This window comes from Prionailurus viverrinus, chromosome A3 (genome assembly GCF_022837055.1).
Source record: "Prionailurus viverrinus isolate Anna chromosome A3, UM_Priviv_1.0, whole genome shotgun sequence".
Taxonomy (NCBI): Eukaryota; Metazoa; Chordata; class Mammalia; order Carnivora; family Felidae; genus Prionailurus; species Prionailurus viverrinus.
Window position 1 is genome coordinate 68,207,548 of NC_062563.1, and position 25,655 is coordinate 68,233,202.

General features: G+C 34.7%; 2 protein-coding genes across 5 annotated transcripts in view; one reads left to right on the forward strand and one right to left on the reverse strand.

The window, feature by feature from the left end:
• The window catches only part of LHCGR (luteinizing hormone/choriogonadotropin receptor), a 119,278-nt gene that overhangs the window by 27,926 nt on the left and 65,697 nt on the right, over positions 1-25,655 (reverse strand). The window lies entirely within an intron of this gene.
• The window catches only part of GTF2A1L (general transcription factor IIA subunit 1 like), a 42,478-nt gene that overhangs the window by 14,079 nt on the left and 2,744 nt on the right, over positions 1-25,655 (forward strand). For both annotated transcript variants that reach the window (XM_047852147.1, XM_047852148.1), the window contains 3 exons: positions 1,462-2,048; positions 20,237-20,497; positions 21,213-21,302. In XM_047852147.1, coding sequence (XP_047708103.1) covers positions 1,462-2,048; positions 20,237-20,497; positions 21,213-21,302 — 938 coding nt within the window. The remainder of the gene's footprint in view (positions 1-1,461; positions 2,049-20,236; positions 20,498-21,212; positions 21,303-25,655) is intronic.

Sequence of the window (25,655 nt, forward strand, 5' to 3'; positions counted from 1 at the left end):
TTGCATTGCGCTCTGTGCTGACAGTTCAGAACCTGGAGTCTGCTTTGGATCCTGTGTCTCCCCCTCTCTCTGTCCCTTCTCTGCTCACGCTCTCTCTTTCTCAAAAATAAATATTAAAAAAATTTTTGACAAATACAAAATAACATTCTGTGTCTCTGCTAGCTCTAATCAGGAAAAACTAAACATTACCTTGATCAACTTTTGCCTCCTTTCTTACTGGAGATTGTATAATATAATAGAATATACAAGAAGTTCAGAGATGAACCATCCTTTGCTTTTCAGAATACTGTTTTTTTCTTTTTTCTTTAAAGTTTATTTATTTTGAGAGAGCGAGAGCTCACACATGCGGGGGAGGGCAGAGAGAGAGGGAGGGGCAGAGACAGAGGGAGAGAGAGAGAATCCCAAGCCCAACAAGGGACTCTAACTCATGAGCTGTGAGATTACAACCTGAAGTGAAATCAAGAGTTGGCCACTTAACTGAGCCACCCAGGTACCCCAGAGTACCATTTCTTGATTTGAAAGAGAATCATACCTATTATTGAGGTTGTCACAAAGTTTAAAGCACCTGACTGAGTGCTTAAAAAAATTTCTTCCTTCTCCTTTTAAGTGTTATTTTACTTTATTAATTTTTTTTTAATGTTCATTTTTTGAGAGAGAGAGAGAGAGACAGACAGAGGCAGAACACAAGGTGGGGAGGAGCAGAAAGAGAGGAGGACACAAAATCTGAAGCAGGCTCCAGGTTCTGAGCTGTCAGTACAGAGCCTGATGCAGGTCTCGAACTCAAAAACCACGAGATTGTGTCCTGAGCTGAAGTCAGATGCTTAACCCAGACACCCCTTTTTTAGTGTTATTTTAAAGAGGAAAAAAGGTGAAAATGTGGGGGGCGGGGGGGAGTTTGAAATTATTAAACTCCTTTTGGATAGCCTTGTCTTAGAGTCATTACATGGTATATCTTAAATATCTGAAATACATTCTCCATGATTATGTTTGTTAAAATCCCAATTTGGGTTGGTAACATTGTAATTTATCAAACAATGCAATACTTCTGTGGAGTAAATACTGGTGGCCTGTATGTATTGCAAAATGTGCCATATGAGCAATAGTGAGAAAAGACTAGAGTTAAAGTGAGACCTCTTTAATTTTTAACAATAGAGTAATGGATATTTATTGTAGAAAATACAGAAAATCTGAAGAATAAACTAAAAACTCCTAGAGATAACCATTATTAACATATTGATGTATTGCCTGACAGTCTGTTATGCCTGAGGGTTTCTTTTAAGTTTTTAAAATTTTTATTTTTATTTATTTTTTTCATTGTAAAAAAGACAGTTCTGTTAAAGCACAGGGACAGGACTCAAGGGCAGAAAGGGCTGCCAGGGTTCCTATTTTTTTTTTTTCTTTCTTTCTTTCAACGAAATTAGGTTTCTATCCTACTTATGGTTTTGTTTTCTCCCTTTTAAGGTCACCTTTATAAAGTCAGTGTACCAATTATGGTGACACAGACTTCTGGAAGAGCAAGTATTCTTCATCCAGTTCAGCAAGTATTTCAGCAGCTGGGACAGCCTTCCATGATACAGACCTGTGTTCCACGATTGAACCCATGTTCTCTCCAAGCAACTACTGAAAAATCTCAGAGACTAGAAACTGTGCCCCAGCAACCTCCAATTCTTCATTCTGGGGTAGTGCATAGGAAACATTTTGAAAATGCCACCAGTGATATACTTGTACCTTCTGGAAATGAGCGTGAAATCATGTCTGAAGCTCTGTCAAGTCAGCTGGAAAGCTCTCAGTATATCAGTGTTCCAGGTGTTATGTTTCCTCCACAGGTCTCTCAGACAGGTTCTCCTGTGGAGCCAGTGCTCAGTGTTTCAGCCAGCGTGACTCAAAATCTGAATGGTGGGCCCCTCTCCACGGGCCGACCAGGCACCCAGCACCAGCACATGACTGATACTCAGCTTCATGTTCTTAAAAATAGGATGTTTGGATGTGATTCTTTAAAGCAGCCAAGAAATACAGAGGAGCCCAGCAGCCTGCCTGTCTCAGAAAAGGTAGTTCTATGTTCAGTGTAATGGTATTAGGGGATAGACAGTGGCTGGTGATTTGACATCCTGAGTATTTTTAAGCTGTAAGGTACTCACAAGTACATGTGTCTTGTTTTTTCCTCTAGAAGGTTGTTTATTATTCTTTTTAATATAGCTATCAGTTCTTGAAAGTATTCATGCCCAGCATTTCACACTTTGAATGTCAGTTAATGAACTAGAATATTCTTTATTTTTTTAATTTTTTTTTTTTTTAACGTTTACTTATTTTTGAGAGACAGAGACAGAGTGCAAGCGGGGGAGGGGCAGAGTGAGAGGGAGACACAGAATCCGAAGCAGGCTCCAGGCTCTGAGCTTTCAGCACAGTGCCCGATGCAGGGCTCAAACTCAAAAACTATGAGATCATGACCTGAGCCTAAGTCAGATGCTTAACTGACTGAGCCACCCAGGTGCCCCTAGAATATTCTTTAAAGGAAAGTGTATTTGTTTTAAAGTAATCCATTTTACCTCTTCCTTACATTGTGAGAATGTTTGTTTGCATATAAATTTAAAAGACCCAGAAATCCATCCTAGTAATTAAATGAATATTTTGAGGTAATTCATTGTAGTACTTAATACATAAAAGAGAGCCAAAGTATTTTTTTCAATAGCTCTACAAAATTTTCTGCAACTCCCATATGAAAATTTTCCCTTATCTTGCTAATATTTTATTTCTCTCTGCTTGCTGAAATACCAGTTAATATCTTTGGAAATTCAGACTACTAAAAAATAGCTTCTAATTAACTTTGCATGTGAAAAATAGGTTTGAATTATTAATTTCCAAGGAATTCATAGTGAAGGAAGACCAATTCATGGAGAATTTTGGATGGCAAAATTAAAAAAAAATCTTGCAGGGCACCTGGGTGGCTCAGTTGGTTGACCGTCTGACTTTGGCTCAGGTCATGAAGTCACAGATCATGGGTTCGAGCCCCATGTCAGGCTCTGTGCTGACAGCTCAGTGCCTGGAGCCTGCTTTGTATTCTGTATCTCCCTCTCTCTTTGTTCCTCCCCTACTCATGCTCTGTCTCTCTGTCTCTCTCTCTCAAAAATCTTAAAAATTAAAAATCTTGCTTTCTTTTTACAAATGTAAAATAGGTAATAAAGCTGACTCTATTTATACAGTTTAGTGACCTATGACAACTAATTAAATGTTTGTGTCTCTAGCTAATAGTTCAGTGGTCCTCTAGAACTGCTGTACAGATCTGTAGCAATGCATAGTTAAGTGCTACTTTAACATTTTCCTAGGGGTGCCTGGGTGGCTCAGTTGGTTAAGCGGCCGACTTCGGCTCAGGTCATGATTTCGCGGTCCATGAGTTCGAGCCCCGCGTCGGGCTCTGTGCTGACAGCTCAGAGCCTGGAGCCTGTTTCAGATTCTGTGTCTCCCTCTCTCTGACCCTCCCCCGTTCATGCTCTGTCTCTCTCTGTCTCAAAAATAAATAAACGTTAAAAAAAAAAAATAAAACATTTTCCTAGGTAGAAGGGAAGGATAAAGGGTGCAGTGAAGGGCAGTGGATGAACACAGGGACTATCAGAAACTGACCTCTTTGAGAATGTTTCAGATGTTTGATGAAGCCTGTTCAAAAGCTGTTAGCAAGTCTCTTTTAGCAAGTTGAGTTTGGGTTTAGAGTATAAATATTAAAATGTTGTTTTCAGTATTTTTTTCATTCTATTTCCATATTATTTATAAAATTTAAGAAGTGTAGGCTAACCTCATAATTATGAAACATTTGTTTTTGAGGGAAAAAAATAACTGTGCATTTAAAATAAGTGTTTGTTTTTATCACTTAAAACTTTTGGAGGCACTTTTTGCCTGAACTCTGTATGAACTTTGCAGATATTTGGTGTGATGATTCAAGGACTTACTCTACTGTTACGTATTAGATGTCACCTTGTACTTCTGATATGGGGAAATAGATTAGTTAAGGGAAATTATCAAGAATTGTTTAGGGGATAGTGGTCGAGAGCTTAAGTTGGAAGCCACAATAGGTTCAAATTCCAGAGTCACCATTTACAAACAAGCTATGTAATGTAAGTCTCTGAAATTGTTACAGTCCGTAAAGTAGGCAGGAAACCAGCCTCATAATTTTTAGAACTATCAGAGATGATTTGTATAGTTTTTAATAGCTCCTGGCACCACAGTAAGCTTTAGATTAGTGCTGTTGTGCTTTATGGGCATGTGATAAATTGGGTAACTTTCCATATTAACTCTTTGGTTAGTTTTAAAATAGAGCTATATTAAAACACAAAAATCCAGATAGTCAAAAGTATTTATTTTATAAGGTGTTTTTTTTATTAATACTTAGTAAGGGACCTTTAAAAATAGTTATTAGTAATCTGGTAAAGTTAATGCTGGTAAAATTTTCAGAATTATACATAGATTTTCTTTTTTTAAGTAGCTTTTCAGAAATTCTTATTGCTTAAAGCAAGTTACACATGTACAATTAAGTACACATATTTACTTGTCCTGTGTAGACTACCAAAGATGTAAAGTTTCCATGTAGGTTTATAGGTTTACATTCTTACTGTTGTATAAAATATATTCCTCACAATTTTCGATGTGCTCCTATTTTAAAGTGTGTATTACTATGTTAGGTTATTCTTCAGTGTGGGAATTTTGTTTTATAATCTCAGAATGCTATAGAGAACTAGAAAATGAGGTGTTTTGGGGAACTTCAAAAAGTAGGAGCAGAAGGAGAGAAATGGTAGGGTAATGTATCTTCTTTAATTCTTTTTTATGTCTTACCTGCCTTAGCATCATGCTCATGGTACCACTTCCAAATATCGTTACTTCTGCTGCCTTATCTTTTATTTATTTACCTGTCTGACTGCATCCTCTTACCTTTCTGGTGAGATCCTCTTTATGTCTTCCTCCTGTTTCCTAAGGTTCTGTCCTCAGACCATTTCTCCTCTTACCTACTTCATGTTTTCCTTGGGCAATCTCATGGATTATTATGGTTTTAACTACCACCTATTTGTAGATGACTGTGATTCTAACCCTGTTACTCCCTTGAGCTTCATTCTCCTGTCTCTTTGCCTTCTAGACAGTGCTACCGGAATGTTACTCATTGTCCCTCATCAGAGACACTGCATGGTACCACTGCCTAGCTGGTCTCCCACGCTAAGGATTACAATGACCTTTGCGCTCTTTGTTTCCCCCTATTCTCTTTATATCATGTGCTTTTTAAAAATTTTCTTTTAAATTGCTGCAAAATATATACAACATACAGTTTACCATTTTAACCATTTTTAGGTATACAGTTTAGTGGCATTAAGTACATTCATTGTTGAGCAACCATCACTACTGTCCATCTCTAGAACTTTTTCATTGTCTGACACCAAATCTCTGTACCCATTATACAGTAGCTTCCCATTAACCCCTCCATTTACCCCCTGATAACTTCCATTCTACTATCGGTCTTTATGAATTTGACACCTCATAACTGGAATCATAAAATATTTATCCTTTTGTGATTGGCTTATTTTACTTAGCAGAAGATTTTCAAGGTTTATCCATGTCATTTATCCATGACAAGGTTGATCCATGTGTCAAAATTTCATTCCTTTTTAAGACTGAATCATGTCATTTTGATAACTTATTTATTTATAACTTTAATACTAAATATTTCTGGAATCTTTTCCCTCTTCTCCATCTCTTGCTGTTGTCCTAATTGTCTCTCATTTGAGATAATGTAATAGTCTCCTAACTAAATTTTTAATCTGTAGTCTTTGCTTTTTTTTCACTCTAGTCTTCCCAGTCGATCCATTTTAGAGGTTAAAGGCCTAGGCTTCTGGGGTCCAAATTGTTGATCCCTTCTGTTTCCCTTAATAACTATGTGACTTGGCAAACTATTGTTTCCTCATTTATAATAAAGGTAGTGGTGTCTACCATGGAGTCACTGTGGGAGGATTGCAGAAGATGATCAGGGGGAAGTGTTCAGCAGCACACTACCTAGCACATGGTTGTGTTCAGAGCATGTTAGCTATTATCTTATAGCTTCTTATGGCTGCCAGAGCTTTACCCAGAATGCAGCCTGCTATACATGTCACTGATGGCTTATCGCCTACAAGGTAAAGTTCAAGCTCCTTAATGTGGTATGCAGGGACTTCCATGTTCTCTCTCTGCCAGAGTTTCTTAGTTACTTTTCCTTAATTTCATGGCTACTACTTTGGTAGGAACACCAAACTGTAATTCTCTGCTAACCTTGTAGCCTACCTCTCTCTTGCTTTTGTTATCCCCTCTGCTGAGTGCCCGAATCCCCCTCTTTCCCCATCCTTCTCTCTGGTTAATGACTGCTTATCCACTTAATACTTCAGAAATTTTACTTCAGTGCCTCTAGACCTACTCCCTCCCCCTTCATTTTTGGATTGGTTATATCTCTTCTGTGTTCTCACTGCACCTTAAGCATGTGTGTGTCATAATGTAGTTAAAAGATACTTTAAAGTGTCCTGTTTGTACTGAGAGGTACACTTTATTAATCTCTGTATACATAACACCTAAGAATATATACACATTCATGTATACTAGAATATAAGCTTTTATTTTTTTTGTCTTATTTATTTTTAAAGATAAAAATGCACATATGTTTATTTTTTGCAACTTTAGCCTTTCACATTTTGATGGCTTGTAGAGTATGTATTCTTCAGTTTGTTTTCTTTCTTCTTTTTCTTTCTTTCTTTCTTTCTTTCTTTCTTTCTTTCTCTTTCTCTCTTTCTCTCTTTCTCTCTTTCTTTCTTTCCTTCCTTCCTTCCTTCCTTCCTTCCTTCCTTCCTTCTAATTTATTGTCAAGTTAGCTAACATACAGTGTATATACAGTGTGTTCTTTGGGAATAGATTCCCGCGATTCATCACTTACGTACAACACCCAGTGCTCATCCCAACAAGTACCCTCCTCAGTGCCCATCACCCATTTTCCCTGCCCCCCTGTCCCTCACCCCTATCAACCCTCAGTTCTCTGTATTTAAGAGTCTTTTATTGTTTGCCTCCCTGTTTGTAACTATTTTTCTCCCTCCCTTCCCTCATGGTCCTCTGTTAAGTTTCTCAAATTCCACATATGAGTGAAACATAAGATATCTGTCTTTCTCTGACTGACTTGTTTCACTTAGCATAATACCCTCCAGTTCCATCCATTTTATTTATTTTTTTAAAATAAGCTCTGTGCCCAATGTGAGGCTTGAACTCACGATTCTGAGATGAAGAGTTGCATGCTCTACCAGCTGAGCCAGCCAGGCACCCCTAGAATTAAGCTTTTGAAGAAAAAGATCTATGATTACTTGATTTGGCTTAGTAGTTTTCAACCCTGGCTAAATATTAGAATCACTAGAGCATTAAAAAAATAATGTTCAGGCCTACCTCAAGGGATTTGGATATAATTTGTCCTGGAATGGAGTCCGCTCATTAGTGTTTAAGAGCTTTCTGAGGTGTTTGTGATAATGTAGTTAAGATTAAGAACCACTGATTTAGCTCACAGTCAACGTATGAATGAAAAATGGATGGAGTGAGGGAGTTAAAAGAATATATAACTTTAAGAGCTTTATTTTTTCTTTCAAATCCATTCTGATACTCCTCTGAAAGGTAAAAAGTTCATCGTTATTTGAATTCAGAATTCAGTTAACTGAGCAAATTTTTTTGAGTCACTATGTGTCACTCCTAAATTAATATATCTAAATCAAAGATTTTTCAACAAGATATGTGATATTTTTCCTTATAGAAAAACCAATTTAACAAAATAATTTTGTGTATTTGTCAAAATATGTTAAGGTATATTTCATGCCAAGTAAGAGTGGAGTGGCATGGGCTGTCACTGTACATGGTCAGGTAATACATAATCATTATTGCCACCACATTATGGTAAATACCTGGATTAAATTTCTGTTAAGAATTAAAGAGGATGTGCCCTGCCATTATGATTATAGGCAATTCAATTTCACAGAGTTTAGTTTGAAAATGTGAAAAGAAAGTGTGTTAGATCTTAGGTTTCTCTTGTTCTATATTTATCATCTCAATAGGTTTGAAGTTCTATCAGTCTTTACTAGCCATTGGAAAAATACTGTTCTTTAGAAGAAAACTTAAAAGGAAAGTGTTGGAAGCAGGATTGGGCAAACAGAACTTTATCTTGAAGCATCTGATGCATTTGTTTATTGTGTACTACCCAGGCACAGAAGCCATATACAATTGAAGAGACCTTGGTGAAACTGAGAATCTTAGAAATTATTGAGCTGGTTTGTTTTATAGAGAGAAAGAAAATGGAAGCTGTGCCTCTGTCAGATGATGTCATATGAACTAGAATGGTTGACACTTCTTCTCATTCAGCTGGAATTCATAGAAGAATCAGCAGTAATTTGCCTTTAACATTCAACAGGATAAAAATATGAATGCTTCTCAGGGCAGCTAGCATTTGATTTTAATCATCATTTGCACATTGGCACCATCAAAAGAGTTGCTATCTTATGAAACATTATTATTATAATATTTTTCTTAGCACAATTTGGTACTGTCTAAACTGATGGAGCTTCTGAGGTGGTTGGCAACAAATGGTTTTGCTGCTTCAGTAAAGAGAGCACTGCTATCTATTTCAGCACATGGCATACATTAATGCTAAGACACAGCCAATAATTCTAAGAGAAGTCTCATAGGCTGCCATGAAACTCAAATACATTAGAGCGAAAGTATTGAATTATTGCCTTTTCCAAGACATTTGTCAAAAAATGTGGGCAAAATGTTAAATTCTTCACACAGAATTTTTCTGGCTTTTCAAAGGACAATGCTTGAAATTGTTAAGTGATCCCAGGAGAGACATTGATTATTTTTGAGAGAGAATGAAAACCCCCTCGTAACAGTTTGACAGGGAGAAGTCCATTGATGATCTGTGTGGTGGATGTTTGGCTATATGAAAGGCTTACATCTTTCTATTCATGATCCTGCAGTATCAGTTTTGGATGTTGCTACGAAACTGCTGGCTGTTTTGGTCAAATCACCACCTTAGGAGATTAGAATCAGATAAGCACACGAACTTTGCTTGGTGGAAGTGCTTCTGTGAAGAAGTTGAGAATGACAAAACCCTTTTGCAGTTACTGATATTAAATTTGGATTTGTAATCTTACTCCTCTCCCAAAGTAAAGAGAACCTTACTGACTTAAGTAAAGTTTCATGATGCTACATTAATTCAATCAGAAGAGTCCTGGAATCTTTAGTATTTCTCAATAAGCCTTAATATTCATGAAAAGTACTCTGGGAGCTCTGATTGCAACAGAAAGATGTTGTGGTTTGAGGTTCCCAGTACTTGTCACTATTAAAACAAAAGAGCCAATTCCACTATGTGGTTTGGGCCTAGGCCTAATCATAATTTACTTAAAAAAATCAGATTTTTTGAGGTGGAATTAACATACAATAAAATTCACACGTTTTAGGTACAGTTTATAGTGTACGCTATGAATTTTGAACAAACCTGGGAAGTTACATAACCAGTACCAAGCTGAGATACAGAACATTTCCATCACCCTAAAGAGGTTCCTCATGCCCGTTCATAGTCCGTATCTTCCCTACCTCCAGTCCCTCTCAGCCACTCACTGATCTGCTTTTTTTTGGTATAGGCTTGTGTTTTCCAGAATGTCAAGCAAATGGAATCCTACAACATATAACTTCAGTATAATACATTTGTGATTCATCCATGTTGTTTGTATATCAGTTGTACCACAGTTTGTTTAGTCCTTCACCATTTGGACATGTGGATTCTTTCCAGTTTTGGGCTTTTGTGAATAAAGCTTGTAAAAACATTCATGTGCGGGTTTTTTTTTTTTTTTTTTTTGGTGTGGATGTAGATTTTCTTTTCTTTTGTGTAAATACCTAGGAATGGGATTTCTAGGTAATATGATACATATATGCTTGTAAGAAACTGCCACACTCGTTTTCAAAGCCATTATATTTTCACTAGCAATGTATGGTAGAATTTTGCATTTCTCCTAGCAATTTATAGGATTTGTAGTTATTTCACATCTTTGCTATTCTATCCTGTTTTCTGGAAAGGAAAAGTTTGTGATTTTGATGAAGTATGCTTATTTTTTCCTTTTAATTTCTGCTTATGTATCTTACCTAACCAAAGATTGCAAGGATCTCACATGTTTAAAAAATTTTATAGGTTTTACATTTAGGACTGTGATCCATGTTGGGTTAATTTTTGTATATAGTACAAGGTTAGGTTCTTTTGTCTTTCGCATATGAATGTTGTTTTAGCATCACTGTCTGAAGCTCACTGAGTGTCTAAAGCATTTCACCTTTAATGAGAAGCAGTAACCATATGTGTTGTTTATTTCTGGACTTGGTTTCATGAATTCATGTGTCTTTTTCACTCATACCACACTGTCTTAACTATCATAGCTTTATAGTGTGTCTGGATGTCAGAGAGTACAAGTCTCTTTGTTCTTTTTCAAAGTTGTCTGGTTATTCTAATTCTTTTACATATAAATGTGTGAATGAGCTTGTCAATTAAAAAAACTGCTAGGACTTTGATTTGTGTTGTGATTTGTGTTGGATCAAGGGAGGAATTGACATCACCACAACGAGTCTTCCAGTTCATAGATACGACACATTTTCTATTTATTTAGGTCTTGACTTTTGTCATTAATGTAATTCTCAACATGCGTGTATCATATGTATTATTTTTTTATTTAAGTATTTTATGGTTTTAAGTGCAATTATAAATAGTACTAAAAGACACTATCAAGGACAACTTTATTCATATTTTATGCTTTATTTGCATTGCTTTTAAAAATGTTTTTAAAGGTAGTATTATTGACAAACTGAAAATTCCATGGTTTTTTACGTATATTGCCAGAGGTTGTGCCAGTTTTCCTGCTACCAGCACTCTGTACCACTCTGTTTTGTATTTTATTTTATTTATTTTGAAGTTTATGTAATTGATTTTGAGAGAGAGCATGTGTGCAAGTGCACAGGGGAGGGGGGGGGGAGAGAGAGAGAGAGAGAGAGAGAGAGAGAGAGAGAGAGAGAGAGACATACTCCCAAGTAGGCTCCATGCTGTCAGCAGCGCTCGATGTCACAAACCATGAGATCATGACCTGAGCTGAAATCAAGAGTCAGATGCTTAACTGACTGAGCCACCCAGGTGCCCTGTGTATCTCATTGTTTTATTACCTACTTGACAGTTCATTATCACCATTGATTTTTTTTTCCTCGTAAAAATTTACCATTTTAACCATTTTTACCTGTGTACTTGAGTGGCAGTAAGTGCATTCACATTGCTGTGCAACTATCATCACCATCCATCTTCAGAACATATTTGCTTTCCCAAATTGAAACTCTATGCCTATTGAATAATAACTCCCCATTCTTTTCTCACCCCATCCCTGGCAGCCACCATTCTATTTTCAATCTCTGAATTTGACTACTTTGGATACCTCATAAGAGTAGAATCAGACAGTATTTGTCCTTTTGTTTCCCTTGTCACTTAGTATAATGTCTTCAGTGTTTATCCATGTTGAATCGTGTCAGAATTTCCTTCCTTTTTATGGTTTAATACTCTGTTATCTATCTATCTATATATATTTTTTGTTTATCCATTCATCTATCCATAGACACTTGGGTTGCTTATACCCTTTGGCAGTTTTGACTAATGTTAATGTAAACTTGGGTGTACAAATATTTCGAGTCTCTGCTTTCAATTATTTGGGGCATATAGCCAAGTGTGGAATTGATGGATCCATATGGCAATTCTATTAACAAAAATTTAAGGAACTGCCATACTATTTTCCATAGCAGCTGTATCATTTTACATTCCTACCAGCAGTGCACAATGGGTTCATTTCTCCACATCCTCACCAGCGCTATTTTTTCACCAGCATTTTTTTTCCCTTTGATTATTGCCATCCTAATGGGTGTGAGGTGATATCTTATTGTGGTTTTGATTTGCATTCCTCTAATTATTAGTAATATTGGACATCTTTTAATGTGCTTTTTGGCCATTTGTATATTTTCTTTGGAGAAAGTTCTATCCAAGTCCTATGTGCATTTTTAAGTCAAGTTGTTTGTTGTTGTTGTAGGGTTTATTTATATATTCTGTATATTAACTCTTTATATATGTGGTTTGCCAACATTTTCTTCCATTTTGTGGGTTGCCTTTTTACTCTGTTGATAATGTTCTTTGATGCACAAAGGTAAATATTGTTGAAGTCTATTTTATGTATTTCCCCCTGCCTCACCCCTTTTTTGCCTGTGCTTTTGGTATCATATCTAAGGAATATCATTCCCAGGTCCAATGTCATGAAGATTTTCCTCTATGATTTTTTTGAAGAGTTTGATAGTTTTAGTTCTTATGTTTAAGTCTTTAATCCATTTTGAGTTAATTTTTGTATGTAGTGTAAGGTAAGGGTCCAACTTCCATTTCTTTGCATGTGTTCCCAGCACCATTTGTTGAAAAGATGCCTTTTCCTCTTGAATGGGCTTGTCACTGTTGTCAAAAATTATTTGACCATATATGTGAGAATTTGTTTCTGGGCTCTTTATGCTATTCCATTAGTATGTTGTTTTTCTTTATGCCAACACCACCCTATTTTGACTACTATAGTTTTGGAGTAAGTTTTAAAATCAGGATGTGTTAGACCTCCAACTTACATCTTCTCTTTCAGGGTCTCTTGAGATTCCATAGGAATTTTAATATGGATATTCTATTTCTACAAGAGATGTTATCTGGATTTTGTTAGGGTTTGCAATGAATAGATGGCTTTGGGTGGTATTAGCAATATTAACTCTTTTAAATACATGAACACAGAATATCTTCCCATTTATTTCTGGCTTCTTTAATTTCTTCCGGGAATGTTTGTAGTTTTCAGTGACCAAGTCTTTTGACTCCTTGGTTATGTTTACTCCTAAGTATTTTATTCTATTTGATGGTATTGTAAATGGAATTGTTTTCTGCATTTCTTTTTCAGGTTTTTAATTGTTAGTGTATACAAATGCAGCTGATTTTTGTGTGTTGATTTTTGTCTTTTGTGACTTTGCTGAATGCATTCATTAGTTCTATTATATTTATGTGTGTGGAATCTTTAGGGTTTTGTACATAAATGAAGTAGTACATAAATGAGATTATCTGCAAACAGATATTACTTTTTCCTTTCCAGTTTGGATGCCTGTTATTTATTTATTTTTCTTGCCTCATTGCCCTAGCTAGGACTTACAGTACATTGTTGAATGGAAGTGGCAAGCATGGGCATCCTTGATCCTGATCTTAAAGGAAAAGCTTTTAGTTTTTCACCATGGAGTATGCTGTTAGCTGAGGATTTCTCATAGATGGCCTTTATTATGTTAAGGCAATTTCCTTCTATTCCTGGTGGTTTTTTTAAATCATAAAGTGGTGTTGAATTTTGTCAAATGCTTTTTCTGCATCAATTGAGGTGATTGTGTGCCCCCCTCCCCCATCCCCATTATGTGAATATATTCTATTACATTGATTGATTTTTCATATGTTGAATCATCACTGCATTACAGGAGTAAATCCCACTTGGTCATGGTGTATGATATTTTTAATGTGCTGTTGAATTCTGTTTGTGTTAGTATTTTGTTTAGGATTTTTGAGGATTGGTGTTAATTCTTCTTTAAATGTTTGGTAGAATTCTCCAGTGGGGCCATCTCATTCTGGGAATTTCTTTGTTGAGAGATTTTTGATTACTAATTCTATCTTCTTACAGATCTATTCAGATTTTCTATTCATGATTCATTCTTGGTAAATTGTGTGTTTGTGGGAATTTGTTTCATCTTGGTTATCCAATTTGTTGGTATACAGTTCATAATAGTCTCCCATGAATATTTCTATAGTATTATCTCATAATTGTTTTTATTTTGGTAAAATCAGTAGTAAAGTTTGTTCATTTCTGATTATAGTTATTTGGGTTTATTTTTTTCTTAATCAGTGTAATAAAAAGCTTATCAATTTTGTTGATTGTTTTTAAAGAACCAACTCTTAGTTTTGTTTATTTTCTCTATTGTTTTTCTGTTCTTTATTTATCTTTGCCTTAATTATTATTTTTTCCTTCCTTAAAGTAGTTTTGGGCTTTGTTCTTCTTTTTCTAGTTCCTTCCAGTGGAGATTTAGGTTGTTAATTTGAGACTTTTCTTCTTTTTTAGTGTGAACAATCATAGCTATAAATTTTGCTCTTAGCACTGCTTTTGCTGCATCCCATAAATTTTGCTATGTTGCATTTTCATTTTTATTTGTCTTAAGATATTTTATATCTTAAAAGACTGATTTTTTGTTTTGTATTTTTCAAGTTTTTATTTAAATTCAAGTTAACATATAGTATAATATTAGTTTTATGTGTAGAACTTAAGTAATTTATCACTTACATACAACACCCAGTGCTCATCACTACAAGTGCACTCCTTAATACCCTTCATCATTTAACCCATCCCCTCACCCACCTCTTCTCCAGCAATGCTCGGTGTGTTCTCTGTAGTTAAGAGTGTTTTCTGGTTTGCCTCTCTTCCCCGCACCCTCACTATGTTCATAAAGTTTTGCTTCTTAAATTCCACATATGAGTGAAGTCATATGGTATTTGTCTTTCTTTGACTGACTTACTTCACTTAGCATAATACTCTGTAGCTCCAACCACATGGTTGCAAACGGCAAGATTTCATTCTTTTTTATGGCTGAGTAATAATCCATTGTATGTATATATATCACATCTTTCTTCATTCATCAGTGGATGGACATGTGGGCTTTTACCATAATTTGGCTGTTGACAATGCTGCTATATATGCGAGGGTGCTTGTATACCTGCAAATTAGCATTTTTGTATCCTTTAGGCAAATACTTAGTAATGCTATTGCTGGATTGTAGGGTAGGTCCATTTTTAATTTTCTGAGGAATCTCTATATTGTTTTCCAGAGTGGCTGCACCAGTTTGCAATCCCACCTACAGTGGGTTCCCCTTTCTCTGTATCTTTGCCAATACCTTTTGTTTCCTGTGTTGTTAATTTTAGCCATTCTGACTGGTGTGGAGTGATACATCATTGTAGTTTTGATTTGTATTTCCCTCATGGTGAGTGATGTTGAGCATTTTTTCATGTGTCTGGTAGCCATCTGGATGTCTTCTTTGGAAAAATATCTGTATCTTCTGCCCATTTTTTAACTGGATTATTTTTTAGGTGTTGAGTTTTATAAGTTCTTTATAGATTTTAGCTATTAACCCTTTTTCAGATGTGTCATTTGCAGATATCCTTTCCTGTTCCAAAGGTTGCCTTTTAGTTTTGTTGATTGTTTCCTTCACTGTGCGGAATCATTTTCTTTTGATGAAGTCCCAATAATTTATTTTTGCTTTTGTTTCCCTTGCCTCAGGAGACATACCTAGTAAGAACTTGCTTTGGCCAATGTGTTCTCTTCTAGATTTTTAAAAACATATTTATTTATTTATTTATTTTTAAATTTACATCCAAATTAGTTAGCATATAGTGCAACAACGATTTCAGCAGTAGATTCCTTAGTGCCCCTTACCCATTTAGCCCATCCCCCCTCCCACAACCCTTCCAGTAACCCTGTTTCTTCTCCATATTTATGAGTCTCTTCTGTTTTGTCCCCCTCCCTGTTTTTATATTATTTTTGTTTCCCTTCCCTTATGTTCATCTGTTTTGTCTCTTGAAGTCCTCATGAGTGAAGTCATATGATATTTGTCTTTTCTGACTGACTAATATCACTTAGCATAATACCCTGCAGTTCCATCCATGTAGTTGCAAATGGCATATCTTCTAGGATTTTGATGGTTTCCTGTCTCACACTTAGGTATTTAACCCATTTTGAATTTATTTTTGTGTATAATGTCAGAAAGTGTTTCAGTTTCATTCTTTTGCATGTTGCTGTCCAGTTTTCCCAACACCATTTGTTTAAGAGACTTTTTTCCATTGTATATTCTTTCCTGCTTTGTTGAAGATTAGTTGACCACCACATTAATAAAAGAAAGAATATGAAACCTGTGGTTCTCTCAATAGGTGCAGAACAAGCATTTGACAAAGTACAACATCCATTCATGATAAAAACTGTCAACTAAGTAGGGATAGAGGGAACATACCTCACCATAACAAAGGCCATATGTGAAATAACCCACAGCTAATATCCTTATTGGGGGAAAAATTGAGAGCTTGGTCAGAAACAAGACTAGGATGTCTACTCTCACCATGGTTATTTAGCATAGTTCTGGAAGTCCTAGCCTTAGCAAGCAGCCAAAAAAAAGAAATAAAAGGAATCAAAATTCACAAGGAAGAAGTAAAACTTTAACTATTTGCAGATAACATGTATAGAAAATGCAAAAGTTTCCACCAAAAAATTGAGAACTGATATACGAATTCAGTAAAGTTGTGGATACAAAGTCAACATACAGAAATCTGTTGCATTTCTATAAACCAATAATGAAGCAGCAGATAGAAATGAAGGAATTGATCTCATTTACAATTGCACCAAAAACCATTGGATACCTAGGAATAAACTTAACCAAAAAGGTAAAAGATCTGTACTCTGAAAACTGTAAAACACTTATGCAAGAAACTGAAGATGACACAAAGAAATGGAAAAATATTCCATGCTCATGGATTGGAAGAACAAATACTGTTAAAATGTCTATACTACCCAAAGCAATCTAGACATTTAAAGCTATCCCTATCAAAATATCACCAGCATTTTTCACAGAGCCAGAACAATCTTAAACTTTGTATGAAACCACAAAAGACCCTGAATAGCCAAGGCAATCTTGAAAAATAAAAGCAAAGATGGAAGCATTACAATTCTAGACTTCAAGCTATATTATAAAACTGTAGTGATTAAGACAGTATGGTACTGTTACAAAAACAGACACACAGATGAATGAAACAATAGAAAACCCAGAAATGAACCCACAACTGTATGGTCAAGATTGGTTATTTGTTTATTTCTTGTTTTTGAACCATTGACTTTTTGAGTCTGTTGTTTAATTTCCACATCTTGTGTATTTTCCGGTTTTCCTTCTTTCCATTGTGATCAGAAAAGATACTTTGCATGATTTCAGTCTTTTTAAATTTTGAGATTTGTTTTGTGGCCTAACATACGGTCTTTCTTAGAGAATGTTCTGTGTGCAGTTGAGAAAAATTTGTATCCTGCTATTGTTGGGTGGCATGTTGTGTATATGTCTGTTAGGTCCAACTATACTTATGTCTATATTATATGTCCATAATATTCAAGTTCTTTATTTCCTTATTGGTATTCTGTCCGGTGGTTCTATTCATTTTTGAAAGTGGGGTATTGAAGTCTCCTACTATTATCTTAGAGCTATCTATTTTTCCCTTGTATTCTGTCAGTGCTTGTTAGATACATTTAGGAGCTATGATATTTGGTGCAGATATGTATATAATTGTTACATCTTGGTGAATTGATTATTTTTTTGATTGTATGCTGTTTTTCTTTCTTTTTTTTTTTTTCTAATTGTGTTTCACTTAAAGTCTATTTTGTCTGATAATAGCATAACTATCCCAATTCTCTTTTGGTTAATATTTACATAGAGTATCTTTTTCCATTCTTCTACTTTCAACCTATGTGCATCCTTAGATCTAAAGTGAGTCTCATAGACAACATAGTAAGTATCTATTCTGCCAATTTGTGTCTTTTGATTGGGGTGTTTGGTCCATTTACCTTTAAAGTAATTACTGATAGTGAAGGGCTTTTGCCATTTTGCTACTTGTTTTCTGTGTGTCTTTTAGCTTTTTTGCCCCACATTTTCTTTCTTACTGTCTTCCTTTGTATATAGTTGATTTTGGAGTGACAAATTTTGATTCCCTTTTCATATCTTTTTGTGTGTACTCTATAGGTATTTTCTTTGTGGTTACCATGGGGATTATTTATGGCATCTTAAAGTTATTAGAATCTATTTTGAACTGATACCAACTCAACTTTTATCTCATAAAAAAAACTCTGTTCCTCTTTAGCTCTGCCCTCTCTCACTTTGTTATTGATATCCCAAATTATATCTTTATGTATTGTGTTCCCCTTAATATAGATTTATAATTTTAAATATGTTTTTATCTTTTAAATCTTATGTGGGAATAAGAAGTAGAATTATAAATAAAATTATAATACTGGTTTTTATATTTGTCTATGTATTTATCTTTACCAGAAAATTTTATATTTTTGTATGGCTTTGAGTTACTGTCTAGTTCCCTTTCATTTCAATTTAAAGGATTCCCTTTAGCATTTCTTGTAAGGCAGGTCCAATGGTAACAAACTCCTTCAGCCTTTATCTTAGAATGCTTTAATTTTTCACTGATTTTTGCAGGACAGTTTGGCCAGATATAGAATTCCCAGTTGACAGTCTTTTCTTTTAGCCCTTTAAATACGTATCATCCTACTGCCTTCTGGCCTTCAAAGTTTCTGCTGAGAAATCTGTTTGTTACCTTATTGAGGATCTCTTGTATATGATGAGTTTCTTTTTATTGCTGTTTTAATTAGTACTGTTTTAAAATTTCAATTTCTATTCATTTATTGCTACTATATAGATATACAATTAATTTTTGTAAACTGACTTATATTACTCTGAATGTTTGTGTCCCTGAAAGGTGATGGTAATTAGGAGTGGAGCCCTTATGAATGGGACTAGTTGCCATATAAAAGAGACTCCACAGAATTCTGTAGTCTGTCTACCATGTGCAGACACAGTGAGTAGGCACTGCCTGTGAACCAGGAAGTGGGCTCTCACCAGTTACTGAATCTGCTGATGCCTTGATCTTGGGCTTTCTAGCCTCTAGAACTGGAAGAAAAAAAAAATCTCCATTGTTTATAAGCTACCTAGTCTGTGGTATTTTGTTATAGAAGCTCAAATGGCTGAAGACAATTTCCTTATCCTTTTAATGTCTTCAGAATATATGGCAACACTCCTTTAATCCCTAGTATTATTTGTTTCTTTTCTCCCTCTCTCCTTTTTATTCTTTGTCAGTCTGGCTAGAGGGTTATCAATTTTATTGATCTTTTTAAAGAATGAACTTTGTCTGACTTAATTTTTTTGTGCTCAATTTCATTTATTTCTCTTTTTATCTTTATTATTTTCTCTTTTGCCAAGAGCTTAATTTAGTCTTCTCTTTTTAGTTTCTTAGGGTAGAATTTTAGGCCATTGATTGAAACTTAATTCTTTTTTAATATGATCATGTAATGCTGTAAATTTCCCTCTAGGCATTGCTTTAGCTACATTTCATAAGTTCTGAAATGTTATGTTTTTGTTTGCATTCAGTTAAAATTATGTGCTGCTTTCTCTCATGCCTTACTCTTTGATCCATGGGTATTTAGAAATGTAATTATTAAATATCAGGGGATTTTTCCAGATCTTTCTGTTACTGATTTCTGGTTTAACTCCTTTATGCTTAGAGAACATACTTTGTGTGTCTTAGTTTTTTCAGGGTTTGTTTTTTAGAACCTAGAATATGGTCCATCTTGGTGAACATTCTGTGTGCTCTTTAAAAGTGTGTATTTTGCTATTTTGGGGTGGAGTATTCTATGTCAATTAGGTTGAATTGTTTGATTGTATTTTTCAGGTCTTTTACATCCTTACTAAATTTAAGTCTACTTTTCTGTTGATCATGGAAAGAGGAATGTTGAATTCTCTATAATTAGATTTGTTCATTTTTCTTTTCAGTTCTGTCCATTTTGATTCGTATTTGTCCTTTTGTGCTTAGCTTATTTCAGCTAGTTCAATCCTTTATGCTTTTTAATTTATACAGTGAGCATGATGTTACTTGTCCTTTCTACTCCAAATTATTGTTTAAAATAAAATGAAATCGTTAAAACCTAATAGGTACTGTGTAAAGTTAAGGTGGTATGTATAAAAATTGGCAATTATTACCTGAAACTAGTGAGCTTGGGATTCTCCCTTTCTCTCTGCCCCTCCCCTGCTTGCACTTTCTCTCCCAAAATCAATAAATAAACTTAAAAAAAATTAAAAAAAATTATTCCCATGTTGCATAGACATTCTGGGATTGTTCTAGAATTCAAAATTAGAGAACATATATAGGAAAGGAAGGAAATATAGAACTGAAATCTATTTTAAGATCACTTGTGAAATGTTTAACTAATTTTATATTTCATGTGATTCAGTGTTACATACTTTTTGACTTGAAAAACTTTATTACATTTCATTCTCTTTCTAGGAGTCTAGTTCTCAGATGGATTTAAGCAATCAGGTAACTGATGATGATATTAATGAGATAATTCAAATAGATGGAACCGGTGATACATCTTCCAATGATGAAATAGGAAGTACAAGAGATGTAGATGAGAACGAATTTCTGGGGATTGTTGAGGCAGGAGACCTGAAGGTACTTGAAGAAGAAGCTGACAGTATATCAAATGAAGATTCAACTGCCAATAGTAGTGATAATGAAGACCCTCAAATAGACGTTGTAGAAGAGGTGAGGATCACTTTTGAGGTGAAATTTTTAAAATTATAGCATTTGTATTTTAATATACTTTGCACTTTAATATAAAGTATATTAAAGTATACTTTAATCAAGAGGAATAACAATTAAGGTTAACTCTGTGTTTAGTCTTTTAAAATGAGACTTATTTGCACCCTAATATTTAAACTTGTAAACTATAATTCAAACTAGTATTAAGTATTTGGGAATTGGCCACTCTATTTGTTGGTCTTAACTAGAGATAGTGGGAGTTTAAAAGATGGGAGTAGAGGTACAGAAGGCCGCCAGGTTAGAAGCATGCAGTGTCTGCTTTGATTCTGATAGATGAAGTAAAATTTTTGTGGAATGTGGTAATTAGGAAGCATGTAAGTAGTACTGTCATTTATGGTGGCCTTAAGGATGTGCCAGGTACCATACTTAAGTCTTACCTATCTTACGTTATTTAACATTCCCACCACCCTATCTATGGGCCTTATTACCAACCTCATTTAACATATGACAAAACTGAGATATGAGGAGTTTTAGTAAATTGACAAAGGTCAGTCTTAGAGTTATTACGTGACCAAGCTGGCATTCAGACTCAGGCTATTTTACTTTTTCAGTACGATACTATTCTCTCCCCAAGTTCCTTTATTTCTATGTGTGTCTCTGTCTTTAAAAAATTCAGAGCATCATAAAATTCCTTAATGTAACCGTCTTTCATCTTTAGGACCCTTTAAATTCTGGAGATGATGTTAGTGAGCAGGATGTGCCAGACCTGTTTGACACGGATAATGTAATTGTCTGCCAGTATGACAAGGTACCATATTCACCTTTTAGACTTTGGGTTTATTAATTGCATTTATGGTAGAAAGCTATGTAAAATGATGGAAAATAAGATGATGAGTTACAGTTCACACTTAATCTTGAAAAAGCTAATTAATTATATATATTTTGTGTCTAACACTGCGCTGTGTGGTCTCAGAGATAGCAAAAAAGTGATAGTTCTTGTCTTGAGAATTATCTTATTGAAACAAGATGTTTCTGATTGAAACAGGATATTTCTATATGTAATAAAAGAATGGTGTACAATAAGATGGTCGGTAAATCAGAAGCTAAAATATGTGACAGGCAAATCAAATGCTAAAATATGTGACATATGAATCAGATGCTAAGATGAGTGGCATGTAAATCAAATGCTAAGATATGTGGCACAGACAGTAAGTCCAAAAAGTAGCTAGGAAATGTAAGAAATTGTTCATAGTTGGAGTTCTCCACAAATCCTTCATGGGTGATACGGAACTCTGAAATAGGTCTTAAATGATTTGTAAGATATAGATAAGTGTGGACAGTAGACATTCTGAGTAGAACAGCTTGATAAAAGAAATGAATGCATGTAGAATGTACAAGGGACAGTGAAGAGGCAGCTCTGCTTTGAATAAAGTGTTCTTTTGGATGTATTAGGAAATGAAGCTGGGTTGGGGACAGAGTTCACAGCAGATGGGAAAACCTAGAATCCTGGTAGGAGAAATTGAAACGATTTGGTGGACATTAGCATTCTGAGAATGTTACTGAAAAAATTATAATTGGGTTTAAAACTGGCCATATTTGCTTATTAAGCAGAGGCAAATGGTAAGAACAGGGATAGTGCAGAAATGAAGTAACAAGAGCCCAGGCTAAGGATGGCAGTGTAGAACGTAGAAGAGTCAGAGATGGTGATGGAAGAATCAAGGGGACTTGATGATTAGTTGGACATTGGAAAATGATCAACAAAGAGAGTTGAAGGTGTGTCAGTTTTCAAACATAGAAATTAATTTAGAAGAAATTCAACTTTAGCAACTAAAATATAATACTGCTTTTTCTTCTTAAATACTCTGATTATGTAGTAGAATGGCCAGCTTTTGTCTTTAATTCATGCATATTTACATCTTTTTTTTAGCAGCTTTGAGATATAATTCACATACTGTACAACTCACATATTTAAAGTGTACAATTTAGTGGTTTTGTATATTCATGAATATGTGCAGCTGTTAACATAGTCAGTTTTAGAACATTTAATCACCTCAGAAAGAAGCCCTATTCCCTTTAGTTCTCACCCCCATATTTCCCTGTTTCCTCCGATCCCCACCCCTGGCCTAAGAAATCACTTATCTACTTTCTGTCTCTTTAGATTTCCCTATTTTGGAGTTTCATATGAAAAGAATCCTATAATATGTGGTCTTTTGTGACTGGCTGCTTTTACTCCATACAGTGTTTCAAGATTCATCCATGTCATAGCATGTGACAGTTCTTCATTCTTTTTTATTGCTGAATACTAGTCCATTGAATACATATACCACATTTTGTTTATCCATTCATCTGTTGATGGACATTTGGATTGTTGCCATTTTTGGCTATTATGAAAAATGCTGCTTTAAACATTCACATAGAAGTTTTTGTGTGAACATATATTTTTATTTCTCTTGGAAATTTCTGGGTTATGTGGTAATAGTTTGAGGGGCTACCAGACTGTTTTCCAAAGTGGCTCTACCATTTTCCATTCCTACCAGCAGTATATGAGGGTTTAGATTCCTCCACATTCTCACTAATGCTTGTTATCTGACTCTTTGATTCTAGCCATCCTAGTTGGTGTGAAGTGGTATCCCATTGTGGTTTTGATTCGCATTTCCCTGATGACTAATGCATATTTACATCTTTGCCTTTTTTTCGGTAACAATTCCAATATACTCAAGAGAAATAGGGGATGGTGTTTTGAATTGTTATAAAAATAAATCCTTTTCTCTAAAGATAAGATTGTTTTCTCCTTTATAACATTTCATATAGATAGAAAATGGCAATTTAGATGCTGGTAAACATAAGCATATGAAGAAATAGGTAATATAAAAGAGAGCATTTCTTAGTTTGAAACTTATTTTTGTTTCTTATAAGCAGTGTATTGCCTTCCATGAAGAAAACACTAAGGCACTAAGTTATGTATGCATTCCATAGAGTCACAGAGAATTTTCTAGACTGTTATGGATATAGTATCCTTTGTTGTACTGCATTGTGGAAAATAGCTTGTAATTAATTACATAGTGCTTTGTAATTTTCAAAGTGTTTTCTCCCACATTGACTTTTACCTCTTAACCACTTTTGGGGTACACAGGAGTGATATTAGGTGTATAGTGCTAACAAATCTAGTTGTTTGAGAGTCCTAACTGAGAGTTATTTTAAAAACAGTACTAAATGTTTTAAACCATGGCACTGGGGAGCCCTTGAATTGGTCTTAAAAGGGACTGATGAAGTCAGAAGATAGCTAGCAGAGAAAATGTATCTGTAAGGTCAAAGTGGGATGGCAGGGACCACTGCCAACAGTGGATTTTTATGAAAGAGTATCTTCCCAGTTCTTGTTCAAGTAGTATTTAATATAAGCAAACTCAAGTAAATTGAAAGACTTTTCAGTAGTCTTTTAAGAGCTTTTACTAGTCAGCATGTTTTGAAGGCCAATAGTATCACTTTGTCTGGGAGAGTTCCAAATGCAGGATTTTGAGTCTTATCCCAGGGTATTGGATCAGAATGTGTATTTTAACAAGACCCTGAGGTGATTTGCATGCTTATTAAACTTTGGGAAGTGCTGTTTTTGTTTTTGTTTTTAGTATATATTATCTGGCTTTGACTACCATATGGAATTTACCTTTGAAATTTATAAGTTAACAATTGGGGAAAGCTTTGAAAGTATTAAGATGTGCTATGAAAAAGGGTTAAATGAAGGTCATTGGTCACCATGCTAAGTGAGAATTAAAGGATACAGTAATGTTATTTCAGAGGCTTAGAGAATGACCAAGATTAGTATAAAGGTTAAAGTAATAATGATATATAGGGAAGATTAATGGTGAAATGAAACCTTTTACTATAGATGAGAGTGTTCTATGCCATAAATAGGACACTATAGTGCATTGCAAAACCATTTGAATATGTTGTATCTTCATGTTAACAGTTTAGCAAACTTTAGTTTATAGCTGTCCTTGTCTATTAGATGCTGGTACAATAATTGCTATGTATGTAACACAGTATGTTTCTCTTTAAATATATATGCTTTGTTTTCTGAATAGATACTGTATACACATATGTTAATCAAAACACTATAAAAGGTATACCATGAAGTCTGGTTCTTACTCCTTCACTACTTATGCTGCCTACCAATAGCTTCTTGTCTCTTCTTTGAGCGTAAAAAAAAGTAACCAGATAGACTAGTTTCTTAATATATTTACAGGGTATTTTTATTCAAATACAAACCTGAAAGATAGCCTAGAGAACACTCTACTCTACACCTTGTCTTTTAAGACATCAACAATATATCTTGGAGATCTTCGTGCTAGTATTTTTATAGCTATTATATAATATTCTACTGCAGAATTATTAAAATTTATTTTACCAATCCCCAACTGATGAATATTTGAGTTCTTTTTCAGTCATTTGCTATTGAATGATCACATCTATAATACATCTCCTATGTGTGCAGTTATATCTATTAAAAAAATCCCCAGTGGGGTACCTGGCAGGCTCAGTCAGTAAAGCATGCAACTCAGTCTTGGGGTTGTAAATTCAAGTCCCACATTAGGTGTGGAGATTACTTAAAAATAAAATCTTAAAAAAAAAAATCCCCAGAAATGGTATTACTGGGTCAAAGGGCAAGTGTATTTGGTCAGATATTGCTAAATTGCTCTCCTAGACTATCTTCCGGTATATATTCCCATTACAATATTTGAGAGTGCTGCTTTTCTTACAGCTTTGCTGATAGAGTGTAATAAAATATTTGGATCTTTGCTGTTATAAAAAGTAAAAATGATGTCTTGGTGAAATTTTTAACTTCTCATGTTTTTAAGGGCCATTCATATTTACTTTTATGTGAACTGCTTGTTCATAACGTTTATCTATTTTTTTAAAACAATTGGATTATTGGTCTTTTTATTGATTTCTAATAGCTCTGTATTGTCTTGGGGAAGATTGGCTCTTGGTATATGCAGAAATGCTTTTCCTCAGATGTTTGCTTTCAGTGCTTTTTCTTTCTTTGATACTGATGTTATATTTGTCAACCTTAATTTTTATGGCTTCTGATTTTGAGTCATAATACAAAGTTCTTTCTTAAAATTTTAAATGGATTCACTTATGTTTTCTTCTAGTATTTCTTTGG